The sequence below is a fragment of the Taeniopygia guttata genome, chromosome 5, assembly GCF_048771995.1.
Source record: "Taeniopygia guttata chromosome 5, bTaeGut7.mat, whole genome shotgun sequence".
NCBI classification, from domain to species: Eukaryota; Metazoa; Chordata; class Aves; order Passeriformes; family Estrildidae; genus Taeniopygia; species Taeniopygia guttata.
In genome coordinates, this window is record NC_133030.1 from 4,835,705 (window position 1) to 4,851,966 (window position 16,262).

The 16,262-nt window shown below is 39.1% G+C and overlaps 1 protein-coding gene across 17 annotated transcripts in view; it reads left to right on the top strand.

Annotated features, from left to right (window-relative positions):
* The window catches only part of PPFIBP2 (PPFIA binding protein 2), a 94,257-nt gene that overhangs the window by 75,605 nt on the left and 2,390 nt on the right, over nt 1-16,262 (top strand). For 14 of the 17 annotated variants that reach the window (XM_030273415.4, XM_012573757.5, XM_072929454.1 and 11 more), the window contains 19 exons: nt 1,409-1,470; nt 2,000-2,075; nt 2,736-2,833; nt 3,012-3,076; nt 3,535-3,603; nt 3,905-3,965; nt 5,482-5,523; nt 7,077-7,224; nt 8,595-8,627; nt 9,168-9,306; nt 9,951-10,079; nt 10,525-10,675; nt 10,849-10,960; nt 11,421-11,509; nt 12,226-12,348; nt 12,939-13,064; nt 13,913-14,101; nt 14,486-14,656; nt 16,172-16,237. In XM_030273415.4, the coding sequence (XP_030129275.4) occupies nt 1,409-1,470; nt 2,000-2,075; nt 2,736-2,833; nt 3,012-3,076; nt 3,535-3,603; nt 3,905-3,965; nt 5,482-5,523; nt 7,077-7,224; nt 8,595-8,627; nt 9,168-9,306; nt 9,951-10,079; nt 10,525-10,675; nt 10,849-10,960; nt 11,421-11,509; nt 12,226-12,348; nt 12,939-13,064; nt 13,913-14,101; nt 14,486-14,656; nt 16,172-16,237 (1,949 nt within the window). The remainder of the gene's footprint in view (nt 1-1,408; nt 1,471-1,999; nt 2,076-2,735; nt 2,834-3,011; nt 3,077-3,534; nt 3,604-3,904; nt 3,966-5,481; nt 5,524-7,076; nt 7,225-8,594; nt 8,628-9,167; nt 9,307-9,950; nt 10,080-10,524; nt 10,676-10,848; nt 10,961-11,420; nt 11,510-12,225; nt 12,349-12,938; nt 13,065-13,912; nt 14,102-14,485; nt 14,657-16,171; nt 16,238-16,262) is intronic. The other 3 variants (XM_072929455.1, XM_030273417.4, XM_072929453.1) reach the window with 2 other exon arrangements.

Below are 16,262 nucleotides of genomic sequence, written 5' to 3' on the forward strand. Positions count from 1 at the left end.
GGGACGTTTTTAAGGTTAACAGAGCCAAAATTTAACAATTGCCCCCTTTCATTTGCACATATATAAACCCCATTTAATAATGAGAAAGACAGCTTTAATTTAAAGCCTTTCTCTTCAGAGGGGAGGATTTAGGCTTTTTTTTTATTTTAAATCACTGCATTAAAAAAAAAAAAAAGTTGAATAAATGTCCCCATACTTGATGATGTTAATGAATATTGTAAGTAAAATTTGATTTAGTGTGCTTAAATCTACCTTGACACCAGTCCTTTTTGAAGTCTAATATTTATAAAGAGAAATTAGTAGGCCTGTGATTTTTTAAAAAATTCTCCCAATCGCTTGCCCACTGCCTGCTGGCTTTAGTTTTTGATTTGGCTGTGCCTGTGCATGTCCTGTGTCTCTTCTTTGAGAAAACACCTGAGGTTTACTTACATGTTTTAAACTTAATCATTGCAAGGTGTGCACTTTCCAAAATCCCTTCAATAAAAACTAATTACAGCTTTTTCAAATAGTTTAGCTATGACATTGTGTGTTCAACACTCATTTGTAAAACCTTTTTTCACAGATGCTCTTTGGCAATGTTGATTTTCTTTCCCCTTTCTCCCTTCATGCCTGCTGCCATATCTGTTTTCATGGTTTTTTGGGGACAGTTGTCTCTGGTTTAATGTCAAAGCATGAACAGCTGAAGGTGGTAGTTACAAGAGAGGAATTATTTCAGGTTTTGTCTCCATCACACTTGGTTTCCTCAGGAAGACTTGCTGGGACTATTGTGTAGAGAAAAATGAGAGATTTGGTTCAGCAAAGTTAGGAGGTGATTAATAACCTCATAAATTTCAGAGAGGGTGTTTTAATTGGCTTGATTTAACATTACCTAACCCTAACCCTCTGTCACTAAATTGCATGTGAGAAAATTCTCCGTTAACTCATGATGTAGATTTAAACCAAGTTACCCATACTGAAACATTTAAGTAAATAACATTTACAGAATTTCCTTATATCAAACCAGTTTTTCATTATTTTTCATTCCCAAGTTCATGGATGTACTTTAACTACTTCTCAGATGGAATATATTTTCAATCCTACTTTAAATTATTTCCTTATATATAACAGCAAGCACGCTCTCATCTTTTGCAAAATGAGCTTCAGTGTTTCTTTTCCATTGCTTGACTCAGTTTAAAATAGTGTTACGTAGTCTTTTGTAAGAAAAACCAAAATGTTTGTATTGTGCAATATTTTTAATAGTTCAGCTTCTGAAAAGAATCTACATTAAATGTAGTTTAGTAGTACACTAGCCACGCCACTGACATGGTTTTTGTTATTAGTAAGAACATAGGGAAAGTACCACAAAGTGTCTATTTGCAGTAAACATAGCAAGTCTTATTTCTCTTACAACATTTTAAAACATTTTCAGACCAAGAAGTTCAGCGCTTGAAGATAGGAATGGAGACATTGTTGGCTGCAAATGAAGAAAAGGTGAGAAAATAATCCTTGTTCTGCGTGTTAAGAATGAAATTATGGTTTTGAATCTCTGAAATGTTACAAATAACATTGGTCCTTACACTTTCTAAAAGGACTAAATGAGAAAGGGGATTCATTCTTTAGGAGACTGTCATTTTTGTGGTAATAAATCAATTTTTGTGGGATTTTCCTGCATGGTGGCACACCATATATGATCACATAAACAATAACATGCATCCTAAAAACTTCCTTTAGCAACTGGGGAATCCTGACTGTGAAACATTAGTTCTGGAGAACATTAATGTGGCTCATAACATTTATTTCTCAAAAAAAAGCTCTAATGTCAAACTCCTCTGGTTTCCTTACATCTATAATTTCACATTGTCCAGCAAATATTGTGTACAAAGGCAAATAACATTCTTTACAAAGCATGTGAAAGACTGAGCCTGTTTTCATTAAAATCTACAGTGATGCAGTACAGTGTTTCTGCAGTCAAAAATGAAGGATTTAAAATGTCATTTAATTTATTTCATGTTTTCCACAGGACCGTCGGATAGAGGAGCTGACACTGCTGCTGAGCCAGTACAGGAGGGTCAAGGACATAATGATTGCAGCTCATGGTAAAATGGCTTGTGAATAATTTCCTGATTTTATTTTTAGTTTGTGTGGTGTTTCCTGTGACCATTATGACCTGTGACCATCAGCTGTATCATTTTATACTGTATTTCACAGCATAAAATGATCCATAAATGAGAGGGAGAACTCATTTCCCTTCCACTAAGGAAAACCCTGACAGCTGATGAGACAAATTTTGTTTGGAAAGGACAACTGAAAACCCACATTGCTTTGCTGCACACAATTCTGTGTATTTAACTTCGAAATCTGGGGTGAGGGGAAAAAATCTCTGTCCCATTTCTCATTGATACTGTAGGAAGTGGAGTGGGTTTTAGGACAATCTAATTTTAAGTTGCCACCATAATTTTCAGCACCGAATTGAATCTGGGGAACTTGACCTTCTGAAAGGACAGTTTTGTTCCATGCACACCATCACATTAACAAGCAATAACAATATTTTTAGGCCTTGCATGGCAGAATGGAAACTTGTGTTTAACACACAAAAATAGGGAATGAGAGTAAATCTCTCTCTGAACGTTCATTAAGTAAATCAATAAAAAGAAGCAAGGAACAAGCCATGATGCTCTGGATTGTTGAGCTGATACTGCAAAAAGCAAACTTGGCCTGTTTCTCTCCCTTTCTACTTCTACTTTCTAACGTTTCAGGCTCTTCTGTCTCTGGTGGCAGCGAAGAGGAACTTGAGGCAACTATAAGGAAGTGGAATCTTCTGAATAACTCACAAGGAGAATTACTGAAAACAGAGGTACAGATGTTCTAGAAGCAGGTTCTGCAATACAGATTATTTTTTTCTGTTGGTTTCTCTGTAGTAATGTGGGTGAGGGCTCAGCCCTGGTCGAATTTTTGTATTTCTTGGTATGGGCACAGTAGATTCAGCAGAAGACACCAGAGCTACAAGCTTGAAATTCTTGTATCTTACCCAGGCCTCTGCAGGAGAATTGTCACCAGTTGTGCTCCCTCCAGTGCCACACAAAGCCGTGGAAATCAGGCAAGACCTTTCTTTCTCCCGTGGTGCTAAAAATTGTACTATTTGGATAATTAATTGTATTATGAATTATTTACCTGCTGGCATCTTCTCTTGACTGTTCTTGGCTTTGCTGCAGTTTTGGGCATTGTGAAACTTGTGCTTGTTGTGGAGGTTTGCAATGCTTAGATGTTTAAGGTTTAAATTATAGGAATAAATGAGCATTTTTATATATAATAGATTATATATTTATTTATTTATATATTATAAATATATTTATATTATAAATATGTTATATATAAGAATTTATACTATATTATACTATATTATACTATATTATACTATATTATACTATATTATATATAAAAATATAAATGCATTATATAGATTTATATTTTATTTACTGATATAAACTATATTTATGTATTTAGGTTTATATATGATATTTTATATTTTTTATATAAGTTTATTTCTATTTAAAGTGGAAGCATTCCAGTACCTCCAAGTAATTTAAACTCTCAGCAGGAAGAATCGTTGGAAGTCACAAATAGGTAAGAATGAGTAACTGTCATTGAAATGTAAAATAATTTTCCTTTTTAAAATCCCTAAACGTTGCACACTGCTCACAGAGAGTTTTTACTGTGCTTGTTAAGAGTTTCTGAAACCACCTAAAGATACATGGCTACAGATGCCCTCTGGGCCTGGCTGCCTTTCACTGCACTAAAACCACAATAAAATAAATCTTTTAATTCTGAGCTAGGTTTGATGCGGACATTGTGTGGCTTATGCAGCTGCTGTGCAAACAAACCGTGTTATATTAACTGCTGCTCTTCTGCTTGTCCCTTTTTTAAGGCTTCCACAGAAAAAAAAGTCAAGTAGTTTAGAAGACTTGCAGAGCGAATCCTTGGAAAAGGTTGGTTTATCTGTAATCACAGCTTCTGGTGTCTAATGTCACAACTAAAAGACAAAGATCAAGTCTAAATATTCTTTTTGTTACACTTATAGTAACTTTAACCACCACTAACTCTGTATGTGGGGAAAGAGCCCTAAAACAGCTCAGATTCTTTTTCCCCCCTACTTCCAAAATGGTTGACACACTCATGTGGACACCTTCAAATTCAGTTTTTGCCTTTAAAGAAACAAATATATTTAAGTGAAATACAAGAAATAATGAGGAATCATTTTGTTAAACTGCTGTATTATTTTGTTTATGGGGTTTTTTTGAAGTATTTTTTTTTACTTCCAAATCATCAAAAATATTAAGGCAGCTAATCCTGAAAGTAGCTAAATGTTGGGATTGAGTATTTCCAGATAGGATTCCTTTTTGGGTGTGTGCATGTAACAGTGTTTTTCCTGATCCAAATGGCATTCCTGAAGATGGCAGCGATGCTGCCTTAGTTACAGCAGCAGGAGCACTCTAAGGGCTTTCATTCCACCCCAGAATAAAACTTCCCAATTTGCAGAGTCTTGTTACATTGTGGTCCACAGTCCTGTTTTGTCATTATGTGCACTGATGTTTTTCTGCACTTTTTAAATTCTGCTTTGTGAGACTGTTGTTGTTTTCTGCACTCAAATTAGGCTTAATACCAGGTGATCTAGACCCAGTAATGCCATTGAAATCAGATACCAGTCATATGATTGCTCCAGTTCTTGAATTTTAAAAAAAAATTTCTTAAATATTTTAATATTTTTCTTGAATTTCTGGAGATGATAGTGACCAAGTAAAATGAAATTTGTGCTGCATTCATTTGATTGTAGTCACACACATGACAAATCAGAACTAACATTTCATTCCATGAAGAATTGATAAAGGTTTTCTTGTCATAACTTTCAGTTATTTTCTTGTCTTAAACCAAAAATCTGAATTTGTCTCTGTGATATGCTGTGATAAGGCTGGACCTACACATTTATGCTGGTGTTATTCTGCCTTGCTCAAAGCTTAAATTCCCACTGCTTCTAGCAGTAATAATAATAAAATAATAAACCACATCGGTGTCCCTGACCTCTAACTGTGGTGGAATTTTTATCATTTGCTTTCTGTTGGAACTCTTTATGGTTTCAGCTGGATCCATGCAGGAGTGTGTATTATTTTATGTCAGCTGTTTTCATATTGGTCTGTTAAACAGCTGTTGTGTTCCCAGCTCAAAGGACCACCCAGAAACCTGAAAATAGCAAAATTCCTTTGATCACAACAGAACTTAAACAGGAACTTTGTAGAGTGGGGAATGAACAAACACAGTTAGTATTAAATACTGGATTGAGATGAAATTAAGAGGTAACAGTCCTTGTAATATATTGTCCATATGTTAAGCACCATCTCTATAGCAATAAGACTACATTTGATGTTCCATGTATGTATGTTAATACTAACATTTGTCTGTTGCTTTTTTCCACAAAACTTTGAAATTGCCCTCCCTGAAACTCCATAGTATGTAGATGGAAAACCAGCACAGCCTGTTGTAGAACAAGAGGTATATTAACTGCAACCTTCCCTAACAATTCTCTGGTGTGGTGTGCTGTGATGTGCTGTGATGGTATGCCTGGTTTGCATTTTATATTCATTTTCTCTTCAAAATATTTGCATAGTTCCAGTGTTGTTTGACAAACAACACAGGGGGTAAAGATTTGAGAGGGAAATCTTTTTGGTTTTTTACTTTTTATCGAAGTTTGTTGCATGAAGCTGAGGTCAGTCAGTCTCACTGCTGATGTGAGACACAATTTCTCTACTCTTACAATAGTTTTGGTACAAGTCAGGATGTACTCCTGCAGTTGCCAAAAAAGAGTAGGAGAGTTGAGGAACTGAGCAATCTGGCCTGCAGTTGTAGTATCCAAAGAATCCTCTAGGCCTTGGAATAAGAACAGATAAAGCAGTGGTTATCTCATAGAATTTTTAATGTGTCATCCTGTCACAATGTTTTGAAAAAATGTTGTTGGGATGGGATTTACTGAATAAGCACACTGTATGTTCCTCTGTACTAAATATAGTTTGCATATTTTCAGTGCAAAGATTTCCTATGAAACCTCCATTCTGATACTGAAACATTTTACCAGAGGGAATTTATTCCAAAACACATACTGGGTGTACACCATTCCCCCTAATAATGTCAGCTGGAGGTTCACTGCTTATCTCAAAAAGCATCCCTGTCCTACAGCTTTCACCCAGAGTGTTTGGCTTGTCCATCTCTTCATCTGGACTCAGCGTTGAAGAAATCCCAACAAGCCATTTCCAACGCTGTAGGCAAAAGTACTTCTGTGAAACACATGCTTTGCCTGGAAAAGTAACTTACTAGGCTCAAATCCATCAGGTTTATAGGAACATTTCATCTGCCCTTGTGAAAGGAGCAAGGTACCCAAGTAGATATCACCTGAATGCAAGGAAAATTAGGTTCTGTAACAGTACTGGCAATTATATTTAGCTGTGATTATTTAAAAAAGAAAAAAAAAACTTCCCATTTAAAATTCTGACTATGCAAAGAAATTTTTGTCCTTACAAAAGCTAAATTTCTGTATCTTAACTTTGGTTTTGATTCTTTTACTCTTATTAATGGTGGTAGGAAATACGCTTGTAGAAATTTGAGGTGTACCAATACTTTTGGGTTGAATTCCTGAGATACAGTTGTGAGGCAGAAACACACAAAATCTGGTTGAGAAAAAATGATCTGAGAAGTAACTAAACACATATTTGGTGCTATCAAAGCTGGAAAGATTAAACAATTAAATAGTGGCAGGGTCCTGGAGGAAAGGGAGACAGCTAGAAAAATTCTTATGGCAAAACCAGGTAATATTTAACATATATTTTAAAGTAATGCAGAGTGGATGAAGTGGGAGGAGCAGATGAGGGAAGGCAAGGCTGTGTCTCAGCTGATGGATGGGTTTAAACTGAGTTATCTGTAAGCAGGAACTTGCAGGGAGTGGAGTCATTTTGAACCGTACATTTTTCTCAGCTTTAAGAACATTGTGTACCAGATTGCAGATGCTGCGAGCAAATTTGTATTTATTTTATCTTTCCCTCTTTTAAAAACAGCAGAGTAAGCCAGTGGGGAAAGGCAGCAAGTACCAAACGCTGCCAGGAAAGCTGCCCCGAGCCCTGCAGAACGGAGAGCAGGGAATGTACAGCTCCCCAGAGGGATGTGGCACGAGTGACAACGATGACAACAGCATCCCTAGCCTGAGTATGTACCCGTGCCTCTCTCCCCAAATCTCTCAGAGGGGTTGGGACACAGAGTGGGATAGAATCTGCTGTGCCAGAACAATGCACTGTGATGCTCACATGCTTCACTCAAGGGCTGTCCTACTAACACTTTTTTCTTTTTTCTTTTTTTAACAAATACCAGAAATATTCCCATAATTCATGGAAGGATGGGTTTAATTCTGTGGGTTTTTTTTCCTCTGTTGCACCTGACAATGCCATTTGAAATTTCACAGTACAACCATCAAAAGCATGAACGTTTTGGGTGAAAATCCCTCTATCAGCTCTGTTGGTTGCTTAGCTGTGGGGGACCCACTAGTGAAAATTTAATATCCTGCGTGCAGAAAAACATCCGTGGATTTTGGAACTACAAATACATTTCCATTCCACAACCACAGCTCTGTGGAATCCTGTATTAATTTCTTTTCAGTGGCACCTTAAGCACAGATTTGTTGACAAAAAGGTGTTAAGAGCGAGGCACAGGACCAGATATTTTTTTAGGACTGAAGGGCTTGGGAGCTCAGGCACAAGAGTAACCCTTGTGATTCTGAAGTCTTCCTGCACTTTAAAAGTTACAGTGATGTTTTTTCTATTTGGCATTTTTCCTTAGGTGGGGGTTGGTTAATTTTAGGGCCTTGTGGTCCCTGAAGCTGCTAGCACACTGCAACTTCAAGGTTGCAATAGGCTGTGGTTGTTTAGGGATTTTCAAAGGGCTTTCTGTGATGGCAACTTTGTAGGCAATGCATGAGCCATGCTGCAGTGTCTTTAACTGCAGGATTACCCAAGGGTGGGTGAGCTTGTGAAGAAAATGTTCCTTTTTCTCAAAACAAGCAATGGCTTCTAAAATACACTGATTTAAGAGAATTTTTTTTTTCTGTAGGTTGGTTTGTTTCTTGCACATGCAGTGAATTAATTCCACACTGATTTAAGAGAATTTTTTTCTGTAGGCTGGCTTGTTTCTTGCACGTGCAGTGAATTAATTCCACCTCCAATTCTGTTCTTCAGAGCAATTGGATGTAATCTTAGCCACTGCTTCATTTCAGATACTCTTCAGGCTTCATAGAGCTCTGTAGTCTTTGCTTAAAGAGCTGAAACTTTGCAAGAATACTTAGGAAAGCCCAAACAGATCCATTGGCATCCCCACCTGTTTAAGATGATCTGTACAGAGTTTCTGGGGCTTGTGCACACCAACGCACATTCACTTCCACGTCAAGCACAGCTGCTTCTTTTTCTTTTTGTTTCTGCTTTTAATGCTTAGCTTAACCACTTTGCCCTTCTGTAACTTTATTTTGCTGGTGTTTTGTATCTTCTTTGCTTCTCCATCTGGCTTTCTGCCTCTTGGGATGACTGAAGATCGCGGCAGGAGTGTCAGTGCGCCTGTGCTAGGTACTGTATCCAAACAAGATGCGACTTTAACCCTCCCTTTGCTGCTTATGTTGTTTCCTTCCTTTCTCCCTCCCTTTCCCTACAAAATAATAATCCCAGCTGGGCCCTCTAGACCGAACTCCTTTACGTGCAGTACTGAAATGAAGTAATAGCTCCTGCTGTGTGGCATTCACATGGGGTTTCTTTTTATGACACTTATTCCCGATTCGTTCTGTTTCCACGGAATTTAGAAAAATTCCCACTCTTTTTGATGGAGGAGTTGAGGTATTAAGAGCAGGCAAGAAGACCTTAAATTAATTCAAATAACACAGTTAAATAGAAAAGACTGAAATAACAGAATTATTTTACCCAATGTTTTATTTTTTTAATCAAGTGTCCAGCTATTTTTTAAATATTTTTATTGTTTTTTTAAAATAAAATAATGATTTTATAGGTATCTCTACTTTCATATCATGTTCTGCATTTAAACATCAGCCTCCCAGACAACAACTTTATCAACAATGAGTATAAAATGTGACTGTAATACCGTTCTTAACCCAGGAGAAACAGAGAACATGGATGGCACAGTGGTCTCAGACGACCTTTCACCTCTCTCTTCGGGAACAGATTCGAGTCCACAATCTCCGTGGTCTCCAGAAAACAGAAAGAGTCCAAAAGGGATCAAGAAAATCTGGGGAAAGTAAGGTCTTTTTATTATTATTATTATTATTATTATTAATTGTCAAAGCATTTAAGCTGAGAATTAATTCCCAGCAAAATCTACAATTATCTGTAGCAAGAATAACCTAAAATTTGGGGAGCAAAAGCAGCCTTGGGATGACACAGGTGTGTTCTTATGTACACTATGGGGTGGAAAAAATATTGGGAGTGTTCACAGCATCATGCTGATGAAAGAAATAAGGTAGTGCTCTCATCTTAATGCTATTAATTTAGCATGCCAGCAGTTTTATTAGCCATGAAAAATTAAATTGTAGCAATTTGCTCATTACAAAAGACGCCAGGTAAAAAAATAAGGGAAAACAGAAGGAACAGAAAGCAGGGCACAGTTGCACTGTGACCACTCCATCTGCTTCAGCAATCCATTTCCAAGTTTGAATTACTAATTGGCTCAAAGTGTTACAGCTGCTCTGTGGAGCTCCTATTTTCCGTCAGAGTTAGGTCTGGGCTGAATTTCCTAGAACTCCTTCAGCTGCCTGTGGAATTTGGCATTTGCAGTTTCCAGGGAGATGCACGGAGCTGTTAGTTGTCACTGTAGTTTCCATGCAGAACAAACATCCTTTGGCAGCAGCTAACAGTCCTGTCGTGGCACTCTTGTCTTGCAAGAATCCGAAGAACTCAGTCAGGTAACTTCCCTGCAGACGACCTGGGGCTGGCAGAGTTTCGCAGGGGAGGGCTCCGGGCTACGGCTGGACCTCGCTTATCCCGCTCCAAGGACACCAAAGGCCAGAAGAGGTAAAGGTTCCTCCTCCCCCTGGCACACCCTGCTGCTGTTAAATGTGCCCAATGCAGCCAAACCCTCCTCTCGGGGAGTTTTTTCCACAATAGCTGGAAAGAATTTCTCTGGTAGCAAAATTGTCCTTAGAACCTCCCCTGCCTGCGAGTTGCAGCGCCCGCTGCTTGGTAGACTGTCAAAAGTTTCAAAATTTATCTCCTCATCTGCATAATGGTGAGGATTCAGGAATTCCCTTTCCCCTCGTTTCAAACAGAAGATGGGAAATTCTTATCTGACCTGTAACTGCTCACAGGTTGTGGCTGGGCTGCCAAATTCCCAGGACACCCCAGAACACAACAGCCCAACAGATCTGCTGTGGTGCTGCCTCTGGCACACCATGGGCTTTCCAATGTGGACATTCCTTCTTTCCTTGGAGATTTTCCCAATCTTTCTTGTGCTTTTCAGCGACCACAATGCCCCGTTTGCTCAGTGGAGCACTGAGAGGGTTTGTAACTGGCTCGAGGACTTTGGCCTGGGCCAGTACGTGATTTTTGCCCGGCAGTGGGTGACGTCAGGCCACACGCTGTTAACTGCCACACCTCAGGACATGGAAAAGGTAATCACTGCTTCTCTCTACCTCCTGGTTCTGTCCCACCAAGCCCCTCCAAACCATTGGCTCTACCTTTCTGAAATCCACGGTATCAATTTTCATAGTTACCTCACGTGAGGAAAGGAACCAGAGGCAGGGCAAAGTCTTTGTTAATGTTTTTTTTGTTGTTGTTGTTGCAGGAAATGGGAATAAAGCATCCACTTCACAGGAAGAAATTGGTTTTGGCCATTAAAGCTATAAATGCAAAACAAGATGAGAAGTCTGCACAACTTGATCATATCTGGGTGACGCGTAAGTGTTTGGACTTGTTTTGGAGGGAATTTCTCCCACCTCTGTGAAAGGGCAGCCTGACTCATGTTTAAGCAGTTACCAAACATCTTTTAAAAAGCACCAAGTTTCCCCATGAAAGAATTGAGGATTTTTGTGTTGTTCTTGACACACAGACCTAAAGCTTGTGGTATGCTACAGAGAACTCTGTCAGACAGCAGGGAATCAGATGGGTGGGCTCAGTCTAGGAAGAGCTGTGCTGCAGAAGATGCGCTCCATCACCTGCTGCGTGTCAAATATCACAGGGATGGTGTGGGCAAAGCTGCTCGGTGGGAATTGCTTTCAGGCTGCTGGCAAAAGGGGAAGGGGAACAGGCAGAATGAGCCACCTGAATGCCCCAAAATAAGCCAGGCCAGGCAAGAGGGGAGAAGGGCTTCATTCTCACCAATCTGGATTTTGTTGCCCATTGCTCTCATATCTGCAGGGTGGCTTGATGACATTGGCTTACCCCAGTATAAAGACCAGTTTCATGAATCCAGAGTAGATGGGAGGATGTTGCAGTACTTAACTGTGGTAAGTACAGTCCTTTCTCCTCAGTTTTACCAATTTTAACTTCCGAATAAGCAAAAACTTTTAAGATTGTCCTTTGAATGTGAGCAGTTAAAGAATTTTTGCAAGATGGAAATAGCGCCAGTAGTAACTCCTTTGTGCTGCCTAGTGCATGGAATTTGTTCCTAAGGTCCATAAAATAAGTCATATGTTAGGGCATATTTCTACAAAGCCCTTCCTTCAATATGATGCACACCACAATTAAAAGTAAAATGACCTGTTTCTGTGTAACCTCTGGAGCTCGTTGCTCTCCACATTAAGTTAGTAACAATATTCAGCAAAGTAACAGCAGAAAATCCAGTGATTTGTACAGCTCTAACTACATCCACAGCACACCATGAACCACACACAGCCACTGTGTTTTCTTCCCATTCTCATGCCCAAGTCTGGATAATTAAGTCCTGGATTTTCCTTAAAAGGCTACACTCCTGCCCTCATTTTTTTTAGCCAGGTGTTGCTCTGGTGCAATGGAAAAAAAAAACCCCACCAAACCAACACCAGAACCCCCTTCAAACTTCCACCCTAACAAAACCCAAACCCTCTTTTAAGTATAAACTTTCATCTTTCCTAAATCACAGTTAGTGTAGCATTATATAAAACTACACAGTAAACTTAAACTCTTTCTTCTTGGGAAGAATATCTTTTTTGGTGTGTGTTCTAAAAGTCTCTCTTCTTCACAGAATGATCTTCTCTTCCTGAAAGTCACCAGTCAGCTGCATCACCTGAGTATTAAATGTGCCATTCATGTGCTGCATGTCAATGGCTTCAATCCCCACTGTCTGCGCAGGAGGCCAGTTGAGGAGGTAAAAGAATGTTGAAATAAATTACTTTAGGCAAGCACGAATTACTTGGTCCCAGCCAAAGGGGATAGAAAGTCAGCAGTGTACAGTGGTAGAACTTCTAGGGGCTTGCACCTAAAGCAGCAGCTATGTGATTTATTAGGTGAATCTCATGCATTTCTCTTCATAAGTTATTTGCCTAGTGGAAAAAAAAGCTAATTCATCTTCCAATAGAATAATTTGGACTGACTTGCCTTTGCCTCACCTAATTTTTAAAATCTGTAAGGTTTTTGCCTTACCTGATCAACACAGTTTTTTCTTAGCATTAAACACTGTCAATAACCCTGTTGTCAAACATTCCCTTTTTATCCCTGTAATCTGTAATCTCTGCTGTTGTACTTCTTGATGCAACACATGGGGTTTCATCAGTACTAGACCAGGTCTGCCATCTCATCAGAGACTACTTGAAAGGGGCTTGAAGAGAAACAGTCCCTCAGTCAGGGAAGGACAAGTGGAGGAAGAGGAGGGAGGCTGTTTTTGTCTGAACTGAGATACGAGCTGTGCACACTCAGCGCAGGCTGTGGTGTCATCACCTTTTGTGGTCCCTCCAACAGAACAGCGTCTCTCCTTCCGACGTGGTGCAGTGGTCCAACCACAGGGTGATGGAATGGCTCAGATCAGTGGATCTGGCAGAATATGCACCCAACCTTCGAGGCAGCGGAGTGCACGGGGGCCTGATTGTAAGAATTTACCATTTCGCTATTAAAAACTGACAGGCTGTAATATAAACCATCTTTTATCTGATGTTTATCAAGCAGAAAGAAAGAAACACATCTGTAATGTGACAGCGTGATCAGGCCTCCCAAGGAGCCTCTTTGATCCATGCATCTTCATTTTACAAAGGAAAACTAAAATAAAAAAGGAACAGCTAAAACACTTTCTATAATCACTTTCTATAAAACACTTTCTTTAAGCTGAGCTGTGCACAAGTGTATGACAGCAAACCTGAACTGTGCTGTATAAAAGTTGCTTTTTGATAAGGCATCACTGAGTGTTTCTTTGAGTGATTTACCAGAGCTCTGAGCCACCCTGAAGTCACAGCAGTCAGGAATGACCTTTTTTTGTCATTTAAAACATACAGAACTATTTGCAGCTCCGTGAACTCAGGGTTCTGAAATACCATGATTCTAGTGCTGTAGAATTTTTGCAAAAATGCAGCAGTAGAAATCATACTAAGATTAAGTTTTCACTCTGAGTAGAGCAGAAAATTCTGAAAGGAAACTTGTTCAACCCAAACAAATGTATACGGTTTGATGATAAATATATATTATATTATTATAATATATATTATATATATATAACATATTGATGGATTTGATGATAACTATAAATACATATTTGCCTGATCACATTCAGCATTATTTCTTGGCTCCTTTCAGGTATTTCCCATTCAAACCCCAGTATCATGAGTGAGCCATAAAAGATCTAATGTAAACAGGTACTTCGTGAGAAATCCTCTGCTGAGCACCGTAGTAGTTTACTATTGCAAATATTTATATAAAAAATAAACATCCTGCCCTTTTCCCAGATTCTGGAACCCCGCTTCAACGGCGACACGCTGGCCATGCTCCTGAATATCCCACCCCAAAAGACCCTCCTGCGCCGCCACCTCACCACCAATTTTAACGTGTTAATTGGGCCAGAGGCACAACAAGAAAAAAGAGAAACCATGGAGTCAGCAGCATACACACCTCTGACCACCACTGCCAAAGTTCGGGTAGGTACCACTGTCAAAAATGAGATGTCAGTGTCAGACTTCTCGACTCTGAATTATGAAGAAAGGGACAAGCATAGGCAGGGAGAGGTGAATTCTAGGAGTGCTACATTCCCCTTAATTCTGGATACCAGGCCTTTTAGTATGTATCTGTTTAATCAGGTCCTGAAAACAAGCAAACAATCTATTCTGTCTTTTCTTAGAAGGAACATCATGTAAATGCATTTAACATCCACTGTAACTCCAATCTGAGAACAAATATAGTTAATTCAGAAACTACATACTTGAACGACCAGGGTATAGCAGTAATTGAAAAAGGGGAGGATTTTGAATGTTTACAGAACAACTTGTTTTACTCAAGCTACTTGTGTTGACTCCTTATTTTAGCCAAAGAAACTTGGATTTTCGCACTTTGGAAACTTAAGGAAAAAGAAGTTTGACGAATCAACAGACTACATTTGTCCTATGGATACAAGCCCAGCTGCTACGAATGGTACTTCAAAAAACCACGGTGGCTACAAAGGACTAGGTCCTTTCACTGACAGGGAACTGGATCAGGTGGGACAGACAGACTGATGCCATGCTCATCTCATCCTCTCCATGCATTCCAAAGCTTGCAAATAACCAAATGTTCCCCTATAACAAACTCTTTGCTACATCCGCATGAACTCACAGAGAAAAGTATTGGCTGTGGACACTGGAAAGAGTTCCAGACTAAGAATGTTGGGGTTTTTTTAATCAACATCATAATAAACTCATCCATCCTCAAGCCCTTTTTCAGGACTATGACACCTTTACACTCTGAAGATTGAGGTATTTTGTCAGTCAAGAGTATGGTTGCAGGAAACAAGACTTTTGTACTTCTAGCTTTCATAATTTTAGTATGGCACACTATTTTTTTTTCATTATCTTTATGGGTGGTTTTTAATGTAATAAATTCATTTGGATAAACTTGTACAAAGCTATCAAGTTATATTAAAGTATGACTGGATTGTATTTTTTAACAGACAGTAATCAGAGAATCCAACTGAATTTTTCTTTCATGGTGTACAGTGGGGAGTAGTTCTGCTTATGAAGACAATGCATCAGCAATGAACAAATTATTAATAAACCAATAGTTAATTCACTTTTGTAATGTAGTAGTGAACTTGTGAATGAAACTGTCTAGACAGCATACAGAGAAATTATGATGACTCAAAACCATCAAATTTTATTTCAACTTTGCTGTTGTGTAAAGGGATGTAAACCCTGAAAAACGGAGCGCTCCTGGAGCCTTGTGTGAACTTCGGCAGCACACAAGAGCCACACAGAGGCAACTGGAGTAAACTGGTCTTTCTCCAGTGACTTAAAAAAAGTTTAAACCTGATAAGAGAATGGTCACACCATTGAAAAGACTAACTGTGAAGGTAATTTTTTTCATTTGCATGGTTTAGTGCATCTAACATCTCATTTGTGTTCACTGGCTAACTGTGGTCTTTTTCAGTGTATTGCTCCTCAACGGGGAGAATGCCAAACCCTGGCTGTGGATGTCCACTTGCTCAGCTCAGTTGTGAGGGAATGCATTAACTTTGAGCCAAGAACTTGCATTGTGCAGTTGTTCAAGCATGACAGAAAGACTGGATTTTTCTCTAGGAGCATGGTCTGTCTATTAAGCATGACTTCTGAGCATGTGGCCCACACAGGAAATCGCAATGCCCTAGAACTGGTGACATTTCTATGAAGGAAGAGGTAGGACCGTATCAAGGACTTCTTGCCTGTGAAAGCCTGCCAGAAATAAGCAGTGTCAGAATATTTAGAAAATTTTACTTTTCATTGATGGTATCAATTAAGCTTTGTCTTTTTTTGATGTGAATTATAGGCCAAGTTTCATGGAATCAATCTCTCTTAATCCACTCTTCCTGTCATTAAATGCATTTCCACATACCTTGTAGCACAGAGGCATTTTTGTTAAGGAGTTTTTCAGCTTGCCCCAACTTCATTTGTCCAGGCACAGATCCCTCCCAAAGCTGCATGTAGAGTGAATAAAATTGCACATGCTGTCTGATTTGAACTAGTTGCTGACTGCTTTTACAGATGGAGCACTCAGAAGGCACAGTAATGCAAATAGGGGCTCTTTCCCAAGGCATAACCCACCTCACGGTATGTACTTGTTCCTCTCTTGTTG